At 46.7% G+C, this 26,047-nt stretch overlaps 1 protein-coding gene across 1 annotated transcript in view; it reads right to left on the bottom strand.

Moving 5' to 3' along the window:
• The window catches only part of ube3c (ubiquitin protein ligase E3C), a 35,449-nt gene extending 9,721 nt beyond the window's left edge, over nucleotides 1-25,728 (bottom strand). The window contains exons 1-17 of the mRNA XM_061239018.1: nucleotides 25,720-25,728; nucleotides 24,840-24,914; nucleotides 24,566-24,712; nucleotides 24,318-24,433; nucleotides 23,809-23,966; nucleotides 23,554-23,707; nucleotides 22,662-22,882; nucleotides 21,320-21,471; nucleotides 20,782-20,969; nucleotides 14,771-14,857; nucleotides 13,611-13,768; nucleotides 12,971-13,224; nucleotides 10,407-10,511; nucleotides 9,416-9,503; nucleotides 7,354-7,451; nucleotides 6,745-6,877; nucleotides 3,967-4,214 (exon numbers count right to left, since the gene is read on the bottom strand). Coding sequence (XP_061095002.1) covers nucleotides 3,967-4,214; nucleotides 6,745-6,877; nucleotides 7,354-7,451; nucleotides 9,416-9,503; nucleotides 10,407-10,511; nucleotides 12,971-13,224; nucleotides 13,611-13,768; nucleotides 14,771-14,857; nucleotides 20,782-20,969; nucleotides 21,320-21,471; nucleotides 22,662-22,882; nucleotides 23,554-23,707; nucleotides 23,809-23,966; nucleotides 24,318-24,433; nucleotides 24,566-24,712; nucleotides 24,840-24,914; nucleotides 25,720-25,728 — 2,391 coding nt within the window. The remainder of the gene's footprint in view (nucleotides 1-3,966; nucleotides 4,215-6,744; nucleotides 6,878-7,353; nucleotides 7,452-9,415; nucleotides 9,504-10,406; nucleotides 10,512-12,970; nucleotides 13,225-13,610; nucleotides 13,769-14,770; nucleotides 14,858-20,781; nucleotides 20,970-21,319; nucleotides 21,472-22,661; nucleotides 22,883-23,553; nucleotides 23,708-23,808; nucleotides 23,967-24,317; nucleotides 24,434-24,565; nucleotides 24,713-24,839; nucleotides 24,915-25,719) is intronic.
• Nucleotides 25,729-26,047: the final 319 nt, after the last annotated feature.

Raw genomic sequence — 26,047 nt, 5'->3', positions numbered from 1 at the left:
AACTTCAAACACAGTCTATTTTTTATGCAAAATAATCCACTTAGCATCTCCCATGCTAGCCCTAATTCCAGGCCATCTGTGGCGGGTGGCCCTTGAAGCCTATCAATAATGGTCCGCTGTGAAGATATGGCAATAAGTATATGGAGAAAACCTGTAGCATATTTTTCAAACCGCCATTATTTATGGATGTTTATTGCCAGAAATTGTGCCAAAATGACTCGAAATAAAAAGGATTAATTATGGTGTGGGCCTTTTAATATAAGTGAGTGCCGCAGCAGTGCAATTAATGCAAATCGTGGCACCGTCAGACGACTAAATGTGAGCAACATCACAGGTGGCTTCTGTTCGCTGCCAAATAAATTAGTTAATTTACAACATTAAGAATCAATAAAAATATAATGCTTTTCAAACGCATTACTATCAATCAGAGGCCCCCCTCCAGGCGCACACCTCCGGGAAGCCGGCCTGTATCCCGCGGAGATGAATGCGGGCCAGGGGAACAGCCGGGGACGCGGGCGGGCCTGAAGGTTGGCGGGACGGGGAGCGGCTTTTAGGATTGGCACAGGGAGCTCTTTACGGCTCCGGACGTGTCAGACTGTAAAATAACACTCCGCTGAGAAATACCGTAATCGCGCGCCTGGCAAAGGGCACGGTCGCCGGGGAGACGGTACCGGGGGACGGAGGGAGCGGGTCCATTAGGAGAACCTCCGGTAAACTGAGTGAGACTGACAGACTGACACATGGAGAGCTGGTGCAGAGAAGTAGAGGCAGTATGCAGAATTCATAATCATCACTAGTCTAACAGCACTCCCTCAGTTCCTGCTTACGGTGCTGGGAGAGAGGGCTCTGTGTTATTGAAATGCAGAAAATTAGAGTCGAGGGATAATCATAGAATTTCACAGGCTTATTACCCAAGATCACTGAAAAGATTGCAGCAGGCATGATTTCTGTGCAGTGTTCACTGGCATATCAATACTAAGCCGTGTACTACTTTTGCAAATGAAAAAAAGACAACTTTAAGAATGAGTTGTACAGTACACTTCACCAAGTGTAGTGACATCTCAGATTTCACAAAAAGAGGACGGTCTGCTTAGGTATCACCACTGGTTACCGTTCATACAGAAGTGCTTTGCGTGGTAACATTTGCAGTATTGCGATATACTATATATTAGTGCGCACAGCAGGAATTGAACAACGCAATATTTTACATTTTTAATTATCCTCAGCTAGCGTACCTCAGAGAGTAGACCGTGGGCGTGTATTAAATTCCCCTGCACAGAGAATTCCCCAATAGGGCACTCTTGACCATAATGCATCACCCCAACAACAACACAAGACTTTCACCATTAACTGAGCGAATTCATCTCACGCGAAGAGAGCTGAGCTCACGTACCAGGGCGGTGACGCAAATCTAATTTATATCACTTTCTCTCCACTTGGGCTAGAGTATAGCAGCACTAAACAAATATATCAATACGCTACCTGAATGACTACTTTGTTAAGTGTTTATGGGAAAGGGGGAACTTCAGGCAGGGTTAATTGAAAGTCAAATTCAAATTAATTTCTCACCCTAATTGCCTAAACCATTAGCGGGAAGGCGCACTGGGCACAGGCAAGCCATTTCTCAAAACGCTAACGCGGGGGGGCGGGCGAGGGGGGGGGGGGCGGGGGGGATTATGGCGTTCTAATAAGCCGGCTGAATGGTCTCCGATAGACTCCGCAGCTCAGGACTGTAAAACAGATCAAAACGCTATTACCACATGCTTTTGAGTGCTTATTTATGTCCTGCCCGGCCGACTGATTTAGCACCAGCCAAATGCAACCGCTACACAAACAAGAGGCAGGAATCATCGCCTAATGGAAGGCCTAATTGAGAAGCGACCGGTGTCATGAGGTAATTTCTTCCCCGACGCGGCGTGACCTCGCAGCTCACCGCGTCGCGATAAACAATCGAAGGCGCGTGCATTAAAGAAAACGCTAAAGCATTAGGCTCTAATAAATAGTGCCAGGGAAGAGCGGCCAAACAATACCATCAACAAAGCACACGCCAGCTAATATCTGGCCCGCACACTGAACAAGCCCTGCCATGTCCGCTTGGACTCCCTTTATACCGCCACAGCGGGTTCTGGGAAGGGGGGGGTGGGGTGAGTCTCTGCCCAAGAGGGCTCTCTGATAAATTAATTAGCTGCATTTATATGATAAGCATCTATTAAAGATGCCAAAATACGATCAGGCTGTATTTAAAATGAAGGTGGCGGGTGCAATGTCAAAAACGCAGTCAGGGGTGTGGAGTGTCAACGAGATTCCATGCATGGCTGACCGCAGTAATTCTGCGCGTTGGTTTTAATAATAAAATCTGATTTAATTAAACAAATACGCGGCTGGTGAATCAGCTCCCAGGCCCTGTGTTGGCCACACTCGAGTGGGCAGGGGGTGCGGGATCAGGTTATTTATCACACCCCTAATCACAGAGCACTTTCATTCTGTGGGGGGCTGGGACTTGTTTTCCTAGTCAGAGGATGACCTTTGACCTGTGACACACTGGTGTCCCACTGGGAGCAGACCTGCGCAAGCTGGCAGAGACACAGGCTCCTTTCACTGCATTAAGTGTAAATACAGACACACCAGCCTCAAACCATTACTTTACTCCTTATTTTCATTTTCATTTTAAAAATCAGCACACTCATGACTTCTTCAACTCATTACTCTCAAGTAGCAAACATCCTGCTTACTGAATTTTGCTACTTGATACTAAAGCCCGAAAGGGATGCCACAGTGAGCACTTCAGTAAAAACCTTGAACTTATTGTCATTTTCACTGGAAAGCCAGCATTAAAAACCTGGGTGAAATCAGGGTTTTAGCTCACGAACACCACTGATGCCTGCTTTTCCCCATTCCCCACCTTCACTACAAATAAAGCTTCTCACTAATGTTATCTGAATAATTCAATGTAGATTTTATTTGAACATATTTTGGGTGACACAGGGATCTGGCTGAATGAGACTTTAAGCTCTATTAGCGAGATTACGACCTCAGAAAAGCTATTCTTGACCACGAAACTGAATAAACATTTTAAATAACCAATGGTCCACTTCTCCCGCAATATGACCACCGTAAAGAATGAAAATAATGACGAGGCCTTGTGTGGAGTGTTTACAGTGGTAAATCCCACAGTCTTTCATTCCGGCAACATTCACAGATAGATATTGACAGTAAAATGCGCGGCTGTGCCTTATCGCTGCAACAGTGGGGCCAATTGAGTTCCTGCTAAATCTTTCACAGGTTCGAGCAAAGGACCGTTATCAAATGGCAATTATTTCATCGGCAGGACAAACAGTCACAGGACAAAGCACATAAGCCGGGCTGTTGAACAGCGGGCGCAGAGGGAGAAGTGTGCGGGTTTGAGTGCACTCTGCGAGGCTCTCCGCTGTTGACAGAAGCTGTACTGTCGGACGGGCCTCCTCCGTTGTCTGGTTACGCGCGCCTCTCTACACGCGCCCTCTTTCCGGAGAAAAACCTTTGGACCGCGGAGCACCGATGTCACAGAAACATCTAGAACAAAGATGGCGGTAAATCCGCCGGGCCTTGGTGGCAGGGACGACGGAACGTGCTCGGTTTAGTGAGAGATTTCATATGCATGATCAGACACAAGTTAACTGTAGAGTTGTTGGTTAAAGGCCCCGGCCAGCATGTAGAGATGCTGACCTGCATCTACACAAAAAAAGAACCCTGCCGTTGGGCCCTGGAGCGAGGCCCTTAACCCAAAAACTGCTCTAGGGGCTTAACACCTGTTCTCTCTCTCTCTCTCTCTCTCTCTCTCTCTCTCTCTCTCTCTCTCACACCCAACTCACAACTGTGCTCCCTGGCATTTCTCTCAGGGCATCCTTGCAAAAGAGAACGAATTCTCATTCAGAACTGATTTAATGAACAACAGTATCTATGAATCTTTGAATCCCCGTGTCTTACCTTCCCTAAAATCCTCCCCAGGAAGTAGTAGTGGCGGGCGAAGGAGTCCCCCACCAGCATCTGCGCGGTGGGGCTGGGGTACAGCAGCCCCTCGTTGGTGGTCTTGAAGAAGCCCTGATTGGGGTTGAAGCCCGATTTGAGCAGCTCGTTGAGGAACTCCCGGAATATTCCGCCGCCGTCGATCCCGGCCTCGTCCAGCCCGTGGGCGTTCAGCAGGTGCACCCGGATCCTCTTCTTCAGATCGGGCTCTGCGTGGACCGGACGTTCTTTACGTTAGAACTGGAGAGACACCGTCCGCCCAAAGAGCTAAACACCATGAATCTCCACCAGACCAAGTCAAATACGTGAATGTTTTGGGTTCAAATACTTGTGGGTGCTCAACTGATCGTGCCTGGTGCGACTGACCTAACCGAGAGGGGCAGAAGGAAGGGTTTGCACTTTTTGAGAATATTCTGTTGGCTCCAATACAGCAGACAAGCTCAGTAAAGCGCAGAAAAGTATTTCAACCCGAAACAATTACGCATGTGACTCAGGCCTGCTCTCAACACACGAAAACACACAACTGTAACACAGACGTTAAAACCGCAAGAGAACTCACAACCAGGCCTAAACACCCTCGGATATGCTAACTAAGAGGACTGGATATTGGACCATTTAGCAGTGAAAATGCTAAAGGATGTGTTACCTGCCATTCCTCTTTCTGCTCAGGAAATATATCCCTTTGTTACCCGTAAGGTGGATTACTTAAGCACAGTGCCGTCACTCATGGAGAATATTTAAATCAAACGCCTTAAAAAGGTCATGTTTCAGCATAATTAATAGCCAACCATAAATCCCTGCTGCTATAACTTATGAAGACATTCATACACCGTATGGATCAGGTGATGATCGTGCTACATAGAGGCTCTACCGCGGTTTAATCCCATTACTCCACACAAGTGGCCTTTCACATATTCACCCTAATGGCTCCAACAGCAACCCAGACTCAAAATAATGCATCTGAGATATTAAGAGATGCATTATTATAATCATGATTATTATTACACTTTAAAATTACATCAATACATACATGGGAGTACTCATAGTTTTCATTTAATTAATGAAATCCAGTAACAGCATAAAAGCTTTTCCTCATACAAACATCACTTACACAGATTTTCTTTTACTTTTTTGTGATTTTTTTATTGTATTTATTTATTAACCGCAAGTTCACTCAACATAACATCAAGCCCAGGACACAAGCCCAGGTTAGACAATGTTATCAAGACATAACAAGACTTTCTTCAGACAAGGGAACGTATTTAAAATGAACGTATTCTTTAATAAATAAATAAAAAGTAAGTAGTTTGTAATCAGTTCAAATCAGTTAATTTATGTAAAAAGTTGCAGCCATGGCACTTTTTTAATGGCCTTTAATTTGCTTTCTTGACTCATTTTGAAAATATTCCCTTAAAGCATTTTATGTTTTATAGGGCCATTCCATAATAAAAAATAACACTTATATAATATCCCAGTGTCGAGAGGAGCTTCCTGGGGTCATTTGGCAGCCTGCATTAAAGGCAATAAAGTCCTCTCACTGAAAACACTGGCCATAACTACAGCATAAACAGTGTTGTTACCCTACACATCTACAAACAGCCTCCCAGACAAACCCTACACATCTACAAACAGCCTCCCAGACAAACCATACACATCTACAAACAGCCTCACAGACAAACCATACACATCTACAAACAGCCTCACAGACAAACCCTACACATCTACAAACAGCCTCCCAGACAAACCATACACATGTACAAACAGCCTCCCAGACAAACACTACACATCTACAAACAGCCTCCCAGACAAACCATACACATCTACAAACAGCCTCACAGACAAACCATACACATCTACAAACAGCCTCCCAGACAAACCCTACACATCTACAAACACCCTCCCAGACAAACCCTACACATCTACAAACAGCCTTACAGACAAACCATACCCATCTACAAACAGCCTCCCAGACAAACCATACACATCTACAAACAGCCTCACAGACAAACCATACACATCTACAAACAGCCTCCCAGACAAACCCTACACATCTACAAACACCCTCCCAGACAAACCCTACACATCTACAAACAGCCTTACAGACAAACCATACCCATCTACAAACAGCCTCCCAGACAAACCATACACATCTACAAACAGCCTCCCAGACAAACCATACACATCTACAAACAGCCTCACAGACAAACCATACACATCTACAAACAGCCTCACAGACAAACCCTACACATCTACAAACAGCCTCACAGACAAACCATACCCATCTACAAACAGCCTCCCAGACAAACCATACACATCTACAAACAGCCTCCCAGGCAAACCCTACACATCTACAAACAGCCTCCCAGACAAACCCTACACATCTACAAACAGCCTCACAGACAAACCCTACACATCTACAAACAGCCTCCCAGACAAACCATACACATCTACAAACAGCCTCACAGACAAACCCTACACATCTACAAACAGCCTCACAGACAAACCATACCCATCTACAAACAGCCTCCCAGACAAACCATACACATCTACAAACAGCCTCCCAGGCAAACCCTACACATCTACAAACAGCCTCACAGACAAACCCTACACATCTACAAACAGCCTCACAGACAAACCCTACACATCTACAAACAGCCTCCCAGACAAACCATACACATCTACAAACAGCCTCCCAGACACATTCAGCTTGTACAATCTCAGTGACAGATGAATTCATACCGTTCTCCGGAGACAGCTTGTCGTAGGCATCTTCATAAATGTAGTTTCGGCGAATGGTGACGTTGATTCCGTCTAAAAACGGACCGTCACCTTGGACGTCTCTTTTGTCTGCATATATCAATCGCTGGAAGATCTTAAAAAAATAAACGAAACATTAAAATATTACCAAACACATGCAGTTGATTATGAGAAATGCACACAAATTCATTATTTCACATTATGTTGCCTGTTCAAGCAACTCTTTTTCCCTCTGCTGAACACCACTGCATGTATACCATTATTAGGAGTATTCCAATAAGTAATAGCCACATATATTCTCAAGCTATAAATTGCGTTATGATACAGCTTTACTGAGGCAATTTTGTGTCATGGTTATTATAATCCCATAATGCATTGCTCTGGCCAGCAGCAGATGACAGATGTGTTCACTGTGTTGTCATGAAAATAGCAACATTTTATCAATCTGGCAAATAAATAAGACCCATTGGCTGCGGCTAGGTGGAGCTCACTTAAACAGTATGATAACTACAGCAGCATCAATGCCCAGTACCACTGACAGAGGTGTGAGTACAGAGGCAGAAGTGCATGGTGGGTAACGGGCAGAATTACTTTGACTCGCTCTTCGAAGGGGACGACGAAGGGGAGCTCCGTAAGGATGGCCAGATGTCTCTCCTCAGGCACGGTCAGCTGAGCCGGCTCCATTCCAACTGGAACAACAAAATTCGAAATTAAAACAGCTAAAAAATCAACCGGAAAATTAACACCAGCCAGACAATTTACTAGCCGCTCACTCACTCCAACAGAGTATGAGACTCCCATCCCAGAGGGCCTGGTACCTCGCCCTCCATTTTCACAATACCTGGTACTGATCTCTAAGATAAAAAAATTCTAAATATGCCAATAGGGAAATTCTTCTCAAGAGACAGCAATTATTTGGAGCCTCCAAGGCTGAAAATCGTGCGTTAAAAAGTATCAAGGACATCCTACAGACGACTGCTCCAGTAAACTCTACCATTGCCCCCAGGCAATCTTAAACATCTAAATGAAGACTAAATGAAAAACCTTCTCAACTGTTTTAGATTTGTAATGGGACTTTTATTTCTCTCAAGTAGACAATACTAGCTTGTTATTAGCTCACTGGCAATCTTTTTGTCTTATGTTGTCTTACATGAACAGAAATAAAATAAAGTTTAAATATAAGACTAAAATACTTGTTAAGATTTTATGGTCTTATTTTTGGCATATTTGTATCTCATACTTGTCTTCCAGCTGGCCTGGTCAAACCCGCAGCGCGTTTAAGGAGAGGACACAGAGGACGCGTCGGTGCTGAGCCAGCCCGCAGGATAAGCGCACGTTTCGAGCTCCGGCAGACCGGCGGCGAGGGCCCTGGGCCCTGGAGGGCCGGTCCAGAGACAGGCCATTAAAGAACGCTCAATCGTCCCTCTCGCGCCAGGCCCTTCCCCCGGTTACACGCACTTTTAATTAACTCCACCGTTACGCGCTCATCAGCGCGCACAACAATTTTCATTAAGCGGACGTTTGTGTTATATTAAACTCAGGCCTGCGGAGCGTTTAGACCAAAAAAACTGCCAGAACAGCACAGCCGAACCACTATCCACCGACTAGAGCTCAATTATTCTGCTCAATTAGTCAATTCTATCTGCATTTCCCCATCAGGTTTCCATCTTTGAGGAGAAATATGGGCCGCGGTGGTCAATATAAGGGCCATTCATCACGCGAGGGGCTGCCCATTTAAGCAAATGAAAAAGGCCAGGCAAACACACAGCCATATGTGCCTCATCAGTACTTTCACACTAATTGAATTTATCCCATATGGACTGGAGTGGCATTAAGCAGATCATACACACATTGTTACCTGCTTGTTTTCACACCACCCTGCGTGAGTGCGCTACCTTTAGAGCCAGGCCCAGGCGCGTGCTGCAGAGACGCAGGCCCACCTCACTTCAAAGGCAGGGCAGAACAATGGAGCCTGCAGACGAGCGCTAAGCCCGTTTGAGACGCAGGATGTTAGGGTGAGGGCGGCTCGTCTTGCTGCTTGACTTTGTGAGGGGGCTTTCATGGCACAGCAGCACCCCTTTCTACAGGTGTGCGGGGGTGAACCTTAGGAGGATAGGGTCTGTGCTATCGTAGTCAGAGCCGCATTGATAGCCTACAGCTTCTCTTTCTTTCTTTCAGTCTCTCTCTTTCGGTCTCTCTCTGTCACTCTCCATCTCTTTCTCTGTCCTTCACACTCTCACACACTGACACATTCACATACATACACAAACACACAGAGGGAGAAAGTCCAGGGGTCAGAAAGTAAAAGTCCTGCCATGCGTTTCTTCCACCCACTAATCAGATGATTTCAGTAATTAGTCCAACCTCCTGGCTGAACTAATTACTTTCTGAACTTACAATTTCTACCCCTGCAAACAGGCATGAGCACACACACACACACACACACACACACACACACACACACACACACACACACACACACACACACACACACACACACACACACACACACACACACACACACACACACACACTGGGGGCAGAACCTCATCACTGCCGTTTCAATGCTACACCAGATGACATCACCTGCTGAGAATGTGTTAATGCTCTTTCAACAGGAAGGAGTGTGAGTTCACGCAGAGGGCTCTGTTACCGTCCAGGGTGGACTGCAGGGGCCCGATCCGGCCCATTCTGCGGGTCCTCCACATGTGCCGGGCTGAAGGGACGTACAGCTGGGTCACCTGGAGGGGGTGCGATCAGCATTACCACGAAATAACACAAAGACAGGCTCAGTTCCATCACAATGCCTCTCCACTCCCCTTAACTGGTCTGAGATCAGAGACCACCTACCTACACAAACACCTGACCGCTTTTGTCTGCGTTGAACTATTAAACTTAAACACTTCCCCAAATTAAGAACACCTACATTTCTGTGGCAAATGCAAATATTAGCATTTCTACAAATAACAAACCCTTATCTTGATGTCACTCAAAATGAACTCAATAACAATAGCTTTGACATTACTAACTTCCAATCCTTATTTCCAATGTCTGCTGCAGACTGTTTAAACTAGCCAGATGTGTACTTATGTTCAAAATGAAATCAATACTTTCATGTTACACAAATATGAAAAAAAGATTTTTGTTTGAGATATTAATGAATAACACACCAGGCAGCTAAATCCTTCCTTGCCATGTTCTAGTGTATTCCAAATGCATTCTGCTCTGGCCCATGTAAGCCTGATGTCTGTAACTGTGGTTCTGTTACGGGTTTATTTTAAAAAGGACACGATATTTAAATTTAATTTTCTTCAAAGCAATTTCAGATTTGCACTTGAAACCCAAAATAAAATGTATATTGCCTGCGCATGCAGATAAATTTGAAACACAAATAAATGCCTGACTCATTTCTTACCAGAGGTTTTAGTAGATTCAATAAGCCAGCTGCTAAGCCTATGGTAGCGCAATACAGAGCAGCAGTAAAGGCTAATGCTCACATTCACTCTGAAGGCCAGGGCAGGGACTCCAAAGCTAACTCACAGCCATACAGGGCAGAGAAAGAAAGGGCAGTGATGGAAAGGGCAGTGCTCTCCTGACCTGAAAGGACCGTGCTGAAGCCTAGCGAGGCGGTGGCTAGTGGCTACCTTATCTGCGCGGATGTTGACCTCTCCAGAGAGCCAGTGCCCGGGCGGGCAGAAGGGCTGGCGTATATCTCTGGCTTTAATCATCTTGACCAGGTTAGTGATGACCTGTGAAAGAGGGAAACATCAGTCGGTCATATTCCTATAAATAAAAGGTTCTTCTGGACAGCACAAAAAGCAGGAATCCTTCTCGCTTTGGTGCCATTACTCAATCAAAAAAAACTTTATTTTCATTGTAATGATCTGGACAGCCATTCTATTTGATAGAAAAAAGGGGAGGAATCTACATTCAATCAAATTCAATTCAATTCAAATAGATCTTCACCTATTAATCTGAATCAACCTGCTTCAGCTCAAATCTCAATTTACCATGCGCACTTGAAACAGCTGTTTATGTGCAAGGTACACGTCAGGAGCTTTTAGTAAAAGGACAGTTGAGCATTTCACCCCTGACAAACTGCAAGAACTCCCAATTCAGCACTCCTCTCCATTCTAAATCTCTTTTAGGTTGCATTTCACTGGAAAACGTTTGGAAAACAGGTGCGTTTCCTCCAACACTGCAAATAGGTGAAAGATATACAGCCCAGATAGATTCCTCTTCCACGGGAATTTCAGGGCGAGGCGTTCCGCGGAGGGCGGTATTAATCTCCACCCGTCATCCCCAATGTCTGACGCGGGTAATAACCGCAAGTGGAAAACGCTGTAAAATCAAGCCCATTGGTTTGGAGTGCGTCTCCCCCTGACTTGGTCGAATGAATAAGCATTCGTTAATTAGCCCATCGGGTTAAGTGCAGGCCTTAATGGCCCTCTCCCAAACTCCGTCGTGACATCTCTCTCCAAACATGGCCAAGAAGAAAGTTCCATTAGCAATATTAATACAAGCTTAGTTGATCATTTTCATTCAATTAACTTCTTTCAATTAAATAGATAGCTTGACAATAGAAGTGATAAAAGATCGGAAGGGACAGCTGATGACTCGAACCAAACATTAGCGTGTTAGGGGTCAGCGGTATTAAGCGAACTGTAAATCTAGCATTCAATTTGGAAAATGCATTTCCCCTGCTCCTAGTTCTTTAATGGGTCGTTTTAGCTGACAGGAGGCGTTTGCACCAATCTTTTATGAAATTTCAGAAGCGTTTATACACCTCCCGCGAAGCCACGTCCACGTCCTGGTCTCTTAACAACCTTCCCCGGCCAGAACAAAGCACCTCAATCAGGGCGAGGGAGAGCCGACAACAAATGACCTAATGGAGGGACGCCTCCGGTGTGCCCCACTGGCTCTCTGTAAACACTCTGTCCGCTTCTCAATTATCCGCCACGCTTCCACCAGGGAGCGGGCCTCCACGGACAGGCCACGCAAACACAGCGCTTTCTGACACACGCGTATACGCACGGAAAGCGCTCTGCGGACAAGAAACCCAAAACTTATGCAATGCAGGGCTGCCAGGCGGTTACAAAATGTATTTTTCAAAAAGAAATGTATTGTAATTAATACAAATAAATGTAACTGTACTGAAGTATAAAGTAAAAGATCTGAAATGTTGTATTAGGTATTTGCATAGCCTGTAGCCCACAGACTTCTGAAGTTCCTGTTTAGTAAGACCCTGGTCTAGCTTTGCACATCCATTTCCTTGGCACACAGAGTGCTAAATAATAGGCTCATAACTTTTCATTACAAATAGCAAAGGGCACGATTTGCTGGCAGCCTTTTCAAAGCAGCACATTTTACACGTTCACGGAACACAAGTCACCGGAGCACTAAAGGAAATGAAGTGTTCTCCCTGAATGCACAACATGCAAATCCCAATGATAATGGAGAAAGGTAAGCTCTGTATCCGGACTGCTCCCATAAAGTAAACGTCAACAAAGACTCAGCTCAGTCAGACTGTTTCCTGCTGAAACAGATGATGATATTCAGACAGACTCATAAGCTCTACACAATATTATCCAGAAGTGAAAGACGTTGTCTGCAGAGCTTGAACTGAAGGCAGTAGCGACTCCGCTTTTCCATTTAGGCATCGAGTGAAACTGCCGTAAAACCACATTCTCACATTTTCAAAATCGACCAGACCTGATTTGTGTAATAAAACTTAGGTATGGCACATACACAATCCTCCAAATTACTCTTGACATTGACTAAGATGGCAAACAGAACTAGCCTTGTTTTTATCCCAAGCCTGCAAACCTGCTTCTCTGCCGGTTTCTTGATCAGCAAAGTTTATTCTCCCAGATACTGGTAGAGTGGTTACCGAGGGGGTCACCTTAAAGAGCTGGACCAGCTTTGGCCAGTTACAGAGGGGGTCACCTTAAAGCTGGACCAGCTTTGGGCAGTCAGAGAGGGGGTCACCTTAAAGAGCTGGACCAGCTTTGGGCAGTTAGAGAGGGGGTCACCTCAAAGAGCTGGACCAGCTTTGGGCAGTTAGAGAGAGGGTCACCTCAAAGAGCTGGACCAGCTTTGGGCAGTCAGAGAGAGGGTCACCTTAAAGAGCAGGACCAGCTTTGGGCAGTCAGAGAGGGGGTCACCTCAAAGAGCAGGACCAGCTTTGGGCAGTCAGAGAGAGGGTCACCTTAAAGAGCTGGACCCAACGTTTCTGCTCGGCCTGAATGCGCTGCTGCATCTGGCTGTTGGTCTTGACGCCCACGCTCCTGAAGGCGGCCACGTACTCCTCCCGGTGCTCGGTCTTGGTCTCGGGGTAGGCCAGCTTGATGATGCCCAGACAGGCGTCCCTCAAACACCGCGACAGGGTCACCAGCTCCGCCAGCGTGAACGGCATCATGGACGAGCGACTCTGTCCTGCAGCTGGGCGAGGGCAAAGCAGGGCTGCGGTCAAGTCAAAGTCAGTTCAGTTAACTCATTAGTCAATTCACTCATTAAACACATGTATGGAAACAATGGGATTTTAAAAAATTATAAATTTAATTTCACTTCATGCATTCATTCATGAATTCAAATGGAATCAACCTTAGTATAAACCCATAAAAACAATATGGCTGCCATGAGCCAATCAAATTAAGTGGCGTTGCCACAAGTGATTAAAGGTACTTCAACTTAAAAAAAAGAATGAATAAATAAACCAGAGACACTTTACCCTCTCATGAAAAAAACATGAAACAGAAATCTTAAATAAAACTGAATTTGCTAAGAAATGAACTGAAAAACAGGGCTAGTGGAGGGCACACAGAGGGGGTGTGGGTGTCTGTAGCTACCTTCCAGCGACAGGCCGAAGAACTCGCTGTCGTGCACAGAGATGAGGGAGTGGCTGAACAGGGAGCTGAACAGGTAGAAGAGGGGGATGATCCTGTTGGAGTCCTCCAGGGACATGGGAGACCCGCGGGAGATCACCTGCAGCAGTGGCACCATGGACCTGAGGAGAGAGGACAGGGCACGATGAGTCACTCTTCTGCACAGGTAAACTCGCCACTAAAGCACCGTTACACCACCCATACACTCACTGTTAAACCCACCACTAAACTCACCGCTAAACTCACAACAAAGCTTATCACTAAACCTTAGTGTGACCTTGCTAAACTCACTGCTAAACCACCCCTAAACTCACTGCTAAACCCCTCAATAAACTCACTGCTAAACCACTCCTAAACTCACTGCTAAACCACTCCTAAACTCACTGCTAAACCCCATTTAAACTCACCACTGAACACATGGCTAAAGCACAGCTAAACTCACCACTATACTCACCACAAAACTCACTGCTCAATTCACCACTAAACCACTGCTAAACAAGCACAAACCTCACATACACCACCGTAAAATTCAGAGCTAAAGCACCAGTAAATCCACAACCACGGCTAAACTCAGCGCTAAACCACGGCTAAACCCAGCGCTAAATCATGTCTAAACTCAGCGCTAAGCCATCGTTACAGCTTCACACTCAGTAACAGCCGTGCTAATCCTTCACACTCAGGGGCACGGCTCACATTCTCCAGCTCTGAGCTGCTGAGGGCTCTATTCACAGGGCCTGACAGTGATGTGGTGCGTCTGGCTCTTTACAATTCCCAGCCCTCAGTCTCCCCCACAGACTGAGATGTTCTCTTAAAATAGTGTGTGGGTGGGTGTGGGGGGGGGGGGCATCTTCTCTTAGAGACTCATGACATTCCACTGCTCTGTTTCCTGACGGACCCAGCCATTGTGAGACATTTTTCCACCGGCTCTCGCAGAGCCCGGCTGAATAAGAGGGAAGGCAGCCGTCTCGCAGACGGACACTGTGTGTGCATGTTTGTGGAGTGATGTTTTCCTGTGAAATACCGCCGCAGAAGGTCTCGGACAGCGGCTGTTCTTACCGGGCAGCGGAAGCCCGTGGCGCTTCGCAGAGAGAACATTGAGCAGCGCACACAATTCACACACCTACCCTGTGATCATTTTCGTCGTGACTGAAGTTATGAGGTGCCAGAGATGGCGCAGAAATCTTGCATTGAACGCCAAACTGTAGAGGAGCCTGGAAGAGGACAGAAGCAGGGTGTCGTGAATACAGAAACCACAAAATACGTGCTTATAAGCTGCAGACATCACTGGCGAACAAGGTGCGTTTAAAGACCACTGCAAGTAAACTGTCAAACAAATTCATCAAAATACTGTAATTATGTGCACCAAAACACAACACAAATTACTTTCCAAATGACACAATTTTTATTCTATTATAATCAGTTTCCAAACTTTCCTGTGAATAAAATAATTGTATTGTTGTATTACCGGCTTCAGAGTTTGTGTTCACGATAATCTAATTTCACGATTATTATTCAAACAATCTGAGAAAGTACTATTTGTACTACTGTCTGTCACAAAATCACATTTCAGCTTTTAATCACCCCGGTCCTTTGTCCCCCCAGAAACTGTAAACTTGCGCAATTAAGGAATGGACACATAAAACAAAGAGGAGAGCACTGTTAACAAGCCAATCCCACAGGCATTCCTGGACCCCGGTGTTCCTCGTGTGCAGGGAGAGAGGGGGGGGAAAAAGATTAAATGAGCCATTAAGCTTTATTTAGGTGAGGCTCCTTCCATTAGTAAACTAGTTGCTCCCGGGTCATAAACTGTCCCCTGGCTTCCTGTTGAGCCCATTTAAGTTAATGACGAGGAGACAATGCAGGGGGCGGGGGGGGGGGGGGGGGGGGCACGTCCACCCCGCACGCTCCCACACTTCCACACAATCACAGGATAACGGGGACAAGCCGCCATCTCCAGCGCCCGGGCTAACGTGCGCGCGCCTTTGTGGAGCGACCCGTGACCCGTGACCCCCCGCCACTCACCGCCCAATCGGAGGGCCAGGCCGGGGGCGGCAGGTAACGCCCACACACTAATGGAACAGGGGCGGAATAAAAACAGGGGGCACAATAGAGGCCCTGTGCACGGCGCTGAGCTGAGTTGCTGGTCGCGCGCGGCTCTCGGCAGGCACCAGGGGTCAGTAAAGGTAACGGAGGGGACTGCGGGGAGGGGAGGGAGTCGCACAGGCAGAGAGCAGGGCGCTAACGGCGGCCCGGCCCAATCTCTCTCCGCAGAGCGCCAGCCCAATGGGACGGGGGGGGGGGGGGGGGGGGGGGGGGGGGGGGGGGGGATTAAAATGAGAGGGGCGGGGCTTGACAAAAGAAAAGAATGAGTGACAGCAGTAAGAAAAGAGAGATATAAATCTCACCTAAGCCCTATCAGCCTACTGTGAGGTGGTGTGTGTGTGTGTGTGTGTGTGTACACGTGTGTGTGTGGGTGGGGGGGGCTTTTCCCCCCTCTTCATAGCGCGGTGGTGTTTGATTGAAATTAGAAACAAAGCACTAAAATGCAGCCTGACATGTTGATTTACAGCCGGTTAAGACACGACAACCCCCCCCCCCCCACCCCTCCATCCCCCCTTCACTTCAATCACGAAATGAAGCCCTGATAAAGCCTGGAGGACCAGCTCCGGGGCCGAGGCACGGCAGGGGACTGAAATATAAAAATGACCTTGATGGTGCTCCCCGGCCATTTCCCTCACCAGACACCAGAGACTTATTCAAATACCACCCAGCAGTGAAACACCCTACCGCCAACGACTGGCTGGGGCGTGGGCATTACGCTAAAACTGAGCGTAATGCGGCCAGAAATCAATCTGAAAATAACACGTTTATGAGAAAAAGCGCATAGCTGCATTTGACAACGGCTGAAAGACACAATTAGTGTGTTTCATGGGTGAATGTTCCTGCATAGAACGCGGGCGGGTGCTTTGACAATGTTAGAGAACTGCAGAGGGGAAGGGCACAGCTCAGGCCCATCTGGATGCCGTTTCGTTTTTAAAAAAGGGGGGGGGGGGTGTTTCCCAGCTCTGCGGCGGGCCGGCAGATTAAGACGCTGCTGCGATTCCGGAAGGTTCCTTTGAAGACGCGCCGCGGTCTTGTCCGAGCACATCTTGCGGGGGAAGATGAAACGGGCATCGCCGCGGCGATGTTGGTTTCTCACGTAAACGCCGGCAACCGCAGCTGCCTCCTCATTGGGTGGACGTGGTGCCTGCCTGTCAGCACAAGCGGGTTTTGCGCTGCCTTTGAGGCAAACTATTAGAGAGAGATTATCCCCCAAAGCAGCTGGTTAAACCATGACAAGTAAACACTCAATCCAACATCAAAAATCTAACACCCACAATCAAATGAGCGATCCACTCTCATCCGCTGCCTCGGCTGGCTTTTCAAGCGAGCGTCTATTAAAAGCATCAGACAGCTTAAGAAAGCCTTTTTATTTTTTTCTGGACGCTAAAATGACCACGGAAGGCAATTTGCTCCCCTTTGCCTCTTGTAAAGCTATCCTGTCCACTTCTGCAGTGATTCATCTTCTTCAGTGAGCTAATTATTTTGTACAGATATCCAATAATGATGGAGGGCGAGGAGCAGGATTTATGGCTTGAGTGTTCGCGCTGAGGAAGCGGGCACAGATAAAAAGAGGAGGACTCCTGAGAGTGGTTTTTTTTAAGCGAATAGTGTGCGCTTTCTGGACAGTAGCTCCACAAACATAAGGTCATTGATGTAACACTGGTTTCGCTGAAGGTCAAAGGTCAATGCGAAACCTAAACGGGACGCTGTCACCGGGGACCTTCTCCTTCAAAGCAGCCGACATGAGCCCAATCACATCCCCTGATTTATACAGATACATCACTGGGGGGGGGCGGAGTCAAGGATCAATGATTACAAGGTTTGAAATATGAACCTCAAAACCATCCAGGGACAGTCTGGAGAGTCCGTGGGAGTGGGAGTGGAGGCCAGAGAACTCAACTCAACCTTTCATTTGATCCAAGAAAAAGAAAATTAAATACACTTAGTGATCGCTTTATTAGGCAGACCTCTACACCAGCATGTTAATGCAAATATGTAATTAGCCAATCATGCAAGCATGCAGACATGGTCAAGATGTTCAGCTGTTTTTCAGACCAAATGTCAGAATGGGGAAGAAAAGTGACTTTGACCGTGGAATGACTGTTGGTGCCAGACAGGGTGGTCTGAATACCTCAGAAACTGCAGACAGAAAAGCCTTGTTAACGAGAGAAGTCAGAGGAGCAGGACCAGACTGGTCAAAGCTGGCAGGAAGGTGACAGTAACGCAAATAAACACACATTACAACAGTGGTATGCGGAAGAGCATCTCTGAACACACATATAAACGGTCACGAGCTGCGCATGGGTTACAACCATAGGCTGGAACTGTATCAGACGCATTGTGAAATTGATATGGATTAATGACCCCTTTGAAGAGGGTTTTTGGAGAAAAAAAAATTGTGTTCTCAAACTCCATTGCTTTCAATAGATCCAGTCGGCAAGACGGGGCACCCCCACAAAAAACATCATAATCTCTCCAGCCTCACCGCAAGAGGGGGAAGGATTGGTGGAGTGTCGATAGGAAATCAACAAAGCAGTCAGTTACAAGTCTTTAAACTAGAACAAAATGTAGTCATATATTAAAACCATAGCAATTTTCTAAATACTAGAAAGCTGGGAAACAGATTTCAATCCCTGGTTTTGCACTTTACCTAATTGCCAAGAAACCTGTGGCTAACAAGAGCTAACGGCACTAGCCCACACAAAGAAATTATTAACACAGCTTCTGCAATGGGATGTTAAAAGTGAAACCAAACGTTTATGATCAACTAGGTAATCTAGTTAGTTAGTCGAGCTAGTTAGTCTACTTTTCATGGTTATGGATCATAATGTAGCTGACGTGGGATTTAATCAGATAGAAGACGATGATGATGATGATGATGTCAGGGAAGGATACTCTCGGGCGATTGAGTTGGATCATTTGTCATTCTCTGTAACCGAATAAGGACAACACTCAAATTGGTTCGGTTCATTTTACCAAAATACCTGTGCAGGCCTTTAAATATAATGAATGAATGCAATTCGCTGACATTATTATTTGCTAAAATAGTAAAGTAGTAAAACGGCTCCCTATTCGGAACAATGGCACACGCAGGTTTGCTTCCCCCCCCCCCCCCCCCCCGCAATGCCTGTGATTCATTGCTGACTGGATCTATTACCAGAAGTGATTTTTACACCAGCATTACGCTTCAGAAAACTGTAATGGCATATTTGTGCCCTTACGCCTCAGAGGCTGAAGTGCATGAACAGTGGCTGCATTAGGAAGCCCCCACAGCAGGGCGGTGTGCTGGACACTGCCCCTCCGCTGGGGGTGACTGCTGGGTGAAGCGGAGCGGTGGTTATCTGTGCTCGTAGCCCTCTCACACCTACGCGTTAATTCGAAGGCAGGGGCAGCAAACAAAGGTCAAGGGATGTAACAGCGCTCGCACACAAACAAAAGCCCGGGCCTGTGGGAAAGCAAAGACATGCATCCCAACACCACACCGTCACGGAAAAACAGCCCCCAAAGAGGCCTCGGACAGCACCTCCGTGGTCACTGTGGACAGAGAGCGTTTCTGCACTGGCAGGCTAATCATATCACTGGTTACTGACGGTCATACAGAATCAGTGTCACACATGGTCAGTATCGTATAAGTCTGCTTAGTCCCACAGCAGAGCTTAGTAAGACGAGCATCATATGCTATGCTAACGATATAGGCGTCCTAATATGAGCTTCGGACAATGACGCAGATAGCACCGACCTGATACTGACAAACTCGTTCCCAAAATTCCTCCTGGCCTCACAGAGGAGGGCGCTGTTGCATGCTACAGTACAATGTGTTTCTTAAATATGAAGGCTCACATCGTTTAGCGTAGCATTTTTCCTTCCGCGGCTACTTCACAAATTTCCAAAATCTCACGGCACATCACTTTCAACAGCCAGCAATGCGCTGGCATCGATATGAGTGTCAACAGCAATGTTCTTTCCGATTTTTAATGACGCTTTATGCATTTTAATCGCATTTATGTTGGGTTTTTTATTTTTTATTGGATATGTTGATTTAAGTTCTTTTAAAAAGACTTTTTGAAAAACATTTTCACGTTTTCACACGGTGCAGCGGCACACGGGTTGGGAAGCACCGTGTCAGCCGAGAGCCGAACGCACCGCCTCGGTTCACGGGGTTTCACCGCTGGGCGAGGCCGGCCGCGATGAAGAATGAGGACGAGGAAGAGGGAGGCTTGATGAGAGTCTAAGTATAGCCCTATCGAGGCGGGCAGGCATTTGAGACGGGCTGGTGCGGCGGTCCGGGCGGAAGGAAGACGGCTCCCTGCACTCTCTGACCCTCTCCGTCCTCCAGTGCCCTCCGCCAGTTAACCCCGGAGCGGGGCGCCCGCTCGCTAAGAAAGTCCAGTAATTATTAGCCAGAGAAGCCCGTTACCTGCTGCCATAAAGCAGCCGCCCTAATTCAGCAGCAACTATGATCTCTCCATCTCACATCCTGCCCTAATGCAATTAGCCCGCAAAGAGCTAATTACCCTAATCGAGCAATGACAGTTTCACTGACATCCTGCTTCCTCCGGCGGCCGTAAACGCCAGCGGGTGAAGACAGGAGATAATTGGTTTGCTTCATCATTATTTACATTAGTGCTTGCATTAGTTAAAAAGCAGGTCCGACGGCTTGCCGTCCAAATAAATGCTTTGGGTGAGCACTGAAAGGGAATCTTCTTCTGATTGTCAGTTTTTTTTTTACCATTTTGTTTCCCCTGCTATCATTCTATAAGAGCAACCACACACACATCCATCCCTTTAAAAAAATGCATGAGTCAGGACCAAGACCTGACGGGGATGAGACATGACACAGCACGTGCGTACACAAGCGTACACTCACATATACACACACACACACACGCACACACTCACATTAAGCAGACAAGACCAAAGAAAGGCATGTCATAGGTGTGCATACACTGTCCATCTTCCCCCACTACATTGTGTGTACATGTGTGTGTACATGTACATGTGACTACATTACCCAGCATCCCCTGCTGCTCACCTGACTTTGGGCACCATCATGCAGTGCTGCACCATGAGGGTGTGGCAGATGGAGGCCATCATGGTGAAGATCTCCTCGCTGGCCGAGTCCCTCCACACCAGGTTGAGCAGGGCGTTGGTCTGCTGCTCGGTGTCCAGCTTGCGGAGACACTCCTCCGTGATCAGCTGCACCGATATCCGGCTGTCCTCCTGCACACGCCAGGGAGAGTGAGCTCTGCTTCTGTTGTCACGGATACGCACGGTCACGTGACACAGTAGAAGATGGCCGACTTGCTGTGTTTGTTTATACTCAACCAGCCCACAAGCCCAGGATAGACGGACAAGCCCTTTGAGTCACTCACAAGCTCTTTGTGACAATGGTGCACACCTCCTCCTACTCTCCAGATGCTTCTGGTTGTGTACGTGCATGTCTGTTTGTGAGTGTGCGTGTGTATGTGTCTATGTGTATGTGGGTGGGTGAGTGAGTGCGCACACATGGACTTCAATTTGTGTGAGTGTGTGTGTGCGTGCATTAAATGTGTATGTGAGCGCGGGGTTACCGGTGTGGAAAGTGCTTTGACGTTGTTCTCCTCCTCATCCTCAGAGTCGCTGGTGACCTCCTGCCTGCTGCAGGTCTCTGACACGGGGAGCAGGGGGAGCAGAGACTGCAACGCCCGCAGATACAGCAGCAGCCCTTCCTCCGACAGAGTCTCTACAACACACAAACACACACACATAATACTGATATTTATAGGGCCTGTCAATTAACACACACACCCATAATACTGACTTAACAGGACTGCTAATATATACACACACACACACACACACACACAATACTGACTGAGAGAGACTGCTAATAAACACATACACACACATTATGCTCACTCATGGGGACAGCCAATGAGCACACACACACACACAATGCCGAAACTCATAGTCTGCCAATGAACACACACACACAGACTGATGATACCTTAAACCACTAAAACCAATGGTGCCTGCAAGCCAATGCACACACACACAATGCCACCTCAGCACAGTGACACTGAAAGTTCCTGCACTAAACACACCTACACAGACACACAATAACCCCTCCTCACACCTGAGCCAACAGTCTACCAGTACACACAGCTCAGCCTCCCACGCTGTGTATCACTGAACTTACATGCACACACACAGCCACCATCATAACGCTACACAACTGAATCAAACAATCCCACACTGTGTAGCAAGCCTCACACAGGGCGATAACCACACCTCAACATTCTCATGCTTAACAGGACAGAAGCAGCGCCACTGTTTAGAGCAGCACACAGCTAACAAACATAAAGCAGGAGTCATATCAATTTCTGTGAATCATTTTTCAGTTAAAAAGTAGAATTTCAATTCAATTCTACCCAAATCTGATGAGTACCAAACTACACAACGCAAAACTTGGAAGCCATCTTTCAGTCGGCACAAAATGGCTGACCCAGGACAGATTCCCTGCTTAGCGCGAACATTGGTGAGAGACAACCTCAGCAAGCAGGCAGCGTGGCTCGCTCACCCTGGCAGTTGCTGCAGTCTCTGACGGCCAGCATATGTTTTACCCAAAATGGCTGACACAGAACAGATTCCCTTTTAGCACTAATATGAGTAAGAGACATCCTCATTAAGCAGGCGGCGTGTCTCTCTCACCCAGGCAGGTCTCTCCAACGGGCAGCATACTTTTGACACAAAATGGCTGACCCAGAATGGATTCACCGCTTAGTGCTAACACTCAGGAAGCAGACAGCGTGTCTCTCTCACCCAGGCAGGTCTCTCCAACGGGCAGCATACTTTTGACACAAAATGGCTGACCCAGAATGGATTCACCGCTTAGTGCTAACACTCAGGAAGCAGACAGCGTGTCTCTCTCACCCAGGCAGGTCTCCCCGAGTGCCAGCACGAAGTAGAAGAGCCAGGGAGCGCGCTGGGCAGCGCCCGCGGAGGTGCCCACCGTCCCCGGCAGCGAGGCCAGGAAGGCCTCCAGGGGGAAGGAGCAGCGGCGGTCTGCCAACGCCGGAATGAAGAAGTGGAACACCTGCTCCGTGAAGGGAGCCGAAATGAACTCCTCCGTGAAGGCCGAAAACACATACTGCCTGAGGACGGGAAAACACACACACAGGGGGGTCATTTATCATTCATCAATTATTATTACATGTGTAACAATGACATTGTTATTTTCTTTTTACTGTAACCAATGTAGATTGAATTAAATGTTAAACAATCAGGGAAAAAGACAAGTAATGAATCTACCACAAATGCCATAAGTTAATATTCATGAACATTTAACTGGTACTAATGAACCCAATTCACCAAATTTTGTTTAAAGCCCAAATGAATGGATTAAAATACAAAAGCCCTTTTAACTCTAATCAAACAGGGTTGTTTGTGACGCAGTGATTCTAGTTAAACGTCTGTCAGGACGTGTGTGGCAACTGCCTACAGGATAGAACTGTCCCCACTGCACAAAGAAAGGACAACCATCATTAAGAATGTTCAGATTTAAGGGCAAACACTTGAGATTTTGTCCATGTGTTTAGTCAGTGAGTTGGCTGAACTTTTATTACTTGTTGTAAACAGGTTGGTGAAGCAATTACAGCGTCCCTGTGACCTCGAGGTCAAGCAGAGAAGCTCGGATTTTCAGTTTACTGCGTAACTTTACTGTGTACGCTCGAGACAAAGAAATGCTTTGTCCCTGACCGGGCTTTTCCCACATTTCCCCAGGTCCGTGGCGCGGAGTGGTTTCTGGGCCGCTTGCGCTGCGTACCTGGCGTGCGCTGAGCAGGTGCTGTACGTAAAGTGCAGGGGTTTCAAGGTGTGGTCCAGCAGGGTGCTGGCCAATGGGACACGAGGGGCGTCGCTGTACTCCAGACTGGAGGGAAGCCGGTAATTCACTAACACGTACAGTGACCTGTAGTATCCTGCAACACAAAACACAAACCTGTAACCACTGCGTGGAAACACCTCACACAAATCCATGCATGCCTCCCCTAAACTCCCCTAAAGTGCAGCAGAACTTTACCTTTGTGTACCATATAGTGCAAAATTTGTTCAATCAAAGACGCTACACAACTAGCGTCCAGAAGAACGGGCAAATAAGTTCTCTCTGAAGAAAATATCTCCAGCATTCTCAAGGGAACAGTAACATTCACACTGTCTGACCTGCAGGTCTGCAAGAGTCTATGGGGAGAAAAAACAACAAAAACATTGTTAAATTACAGTGTCATTCATGTTTGCATTTTCAAAAAGCCAATTCCAAAAATGCCAATTTAACGATATTATAAAGCAAATCTACATATAAAGCACACAAACAGATACTAATTATTTAATAAACATGTTGAAAGATTGATCTTGACAATTTTGCTGACACAACAACAATTATTCTACGTAACTCTGATGTTTATTATTATTTTTTTACTTTTGATGAATGACAGCTTCAGCTAAGCCAAGTGAAAGAAAAAAGGCAAAATAACATATACACTAATGTACATCTGCCAGGATGACAGCTGTGTGTACTGAGATTTGATGTACCTGCAGCAGAGGCCTAGAACCCTCTTTAACTGAAAGACACACGTCTGCCTCTCAGCTCCAGAAAGCAGCTTCACAAACTGACCATGATACTTCACCAGGTTCTGACACATCCATATCTATGAAAAACAATCCAGGTTAATTTCCACAAGACTGCTATGCGTTATGTATATTAAACCATAGCGTATACATTTCATAATGCATCTACAGGTACTCAATGAGCCACGCAGGGCACCCAATGCACTCCTCACCAGTCTGTTGGAGTCTTCACTCTGTCGATAGAAAAATAGGAGTTGCCGTACTAAGAGGCTGAGACTGGTTCCTTCAGGGGCGGGCAGTGCCCCCCCAGACTGCAGAGAGCAGGCACAGTGGTCAAACTTGCTCCTCTGGAGAGTGTACTGTAAGACAGAGCAATAGCACACAATCACCTTTCTGACACCATGGGATAATTACACATTTTTCTAGCACCACTGTCAACTGTGTCCGTTTCCAGTTATTGTCACCATTCTACCCTGGGTCACATACCTGCTGTTTTCTGTCCTTGTATCCCCGTACATATGACTGTATGATTATTGCATTTTTCAGCCTTCTCCTTTCATCCTAGGAAGAAATACGGAGGAGGTGAGAAAACAATTACGGCCAAGCGCTTTCTTCCCACAAATCACTCAATCATCAACTAATTATTCACAATTTAAAGACACTGACATTCAAATATATATTCAATCATTTTCAGCAAGGGTTCTACTTGGAAAAAAGAGAAGTCAATTGGTACATAGAATACAATTTCGGCAATCCTTCTATTTAAAGGGTCCAGCTTTCAGCCATAAAAACGTCAAATGATGGAACATGGGGCGACATGGCTCAGGCAGTAAGAGCAATCGTCTGGCAGTCGGAGGGTTGCCGGTTCAATCCCCCGCCCGGGCTGTGTCGAAGTGTCCCTGAGCAAAACACCTAACCCCCAAATGCTCCTGACGAGCTGGTCGGCGCCTTGCATGGCAGCCAATCGCCGTTGGTGTGTGAGTGTGTGTATGAATGGGTGAATGGAGAAGCATCAATTGTACAGTGCTTTGGATAAAGGCGCTATATAAATGCCTGCCATTTAACTACATTTAGGACAAGTCTATTGATGGTGGACAGAAGACACAGACATTAACTACGAGTGCAAATCCGCTGCTTGTTTAAGCCCAGAGTGAGTCTATCACCCTAGCCAGGCTGTTTGTGTTACATTATGCATTCAGGTCCCAGGGGAAGTCTCTGTGTAACTATCACACAAGTGGGACACAAGCGCAGCGGTGAGTGTCAAAGTAATTACCTCACAGCATTTCACACGGAGTGCCACTGGACCATGGAGAGTGTAAGATCTTTACAAATGCACCGCATTTTTTAAATTACTAAGTACAGTTACCCTCCCCATGTAGTTTTCCTACTGCGGTAGAAGTATTCAGGTTAAGGCAGGCAGAGGTGAAAAATCCCGGTTAGGGAAGTAAAAGACCTCAGAAGAATCAAAAGTATTTCATTTCATTCCCCTGGAATTGCTTATTAGCGCAATTCTCCAGCCAGGAGCCATTTCTGAAATTAGTTCATGTGTAGAAGAAACGCGGGGCAGGACTTTTACTTTCTGACCCCCAGACCTCCCACCTCTGAAGGCAAGGTCATGCAAGGTTTTAAAAATGTGGTATTGCTGCAATGTCTCAATCACAGTCTGAAGTTGCGCAGGAGTGTTTATGATTCAG

The sequence above is a fragment of the Conger conger genome, chromosome 4, assembly GCF_963514075.1.
Source record: "Conger conger chromosome 4, fConCon1.1, whole genome shotgun sequence".
Classification (NCBI taxonomy): Eukaryota; Metazoa; Chordata; class Actinopteri; order Anguilliformes; family Congridae; genus Conger; species Conger conger.
This window is presented reverse-complemented; position numbering and strand designations above follow the sequence as displayed.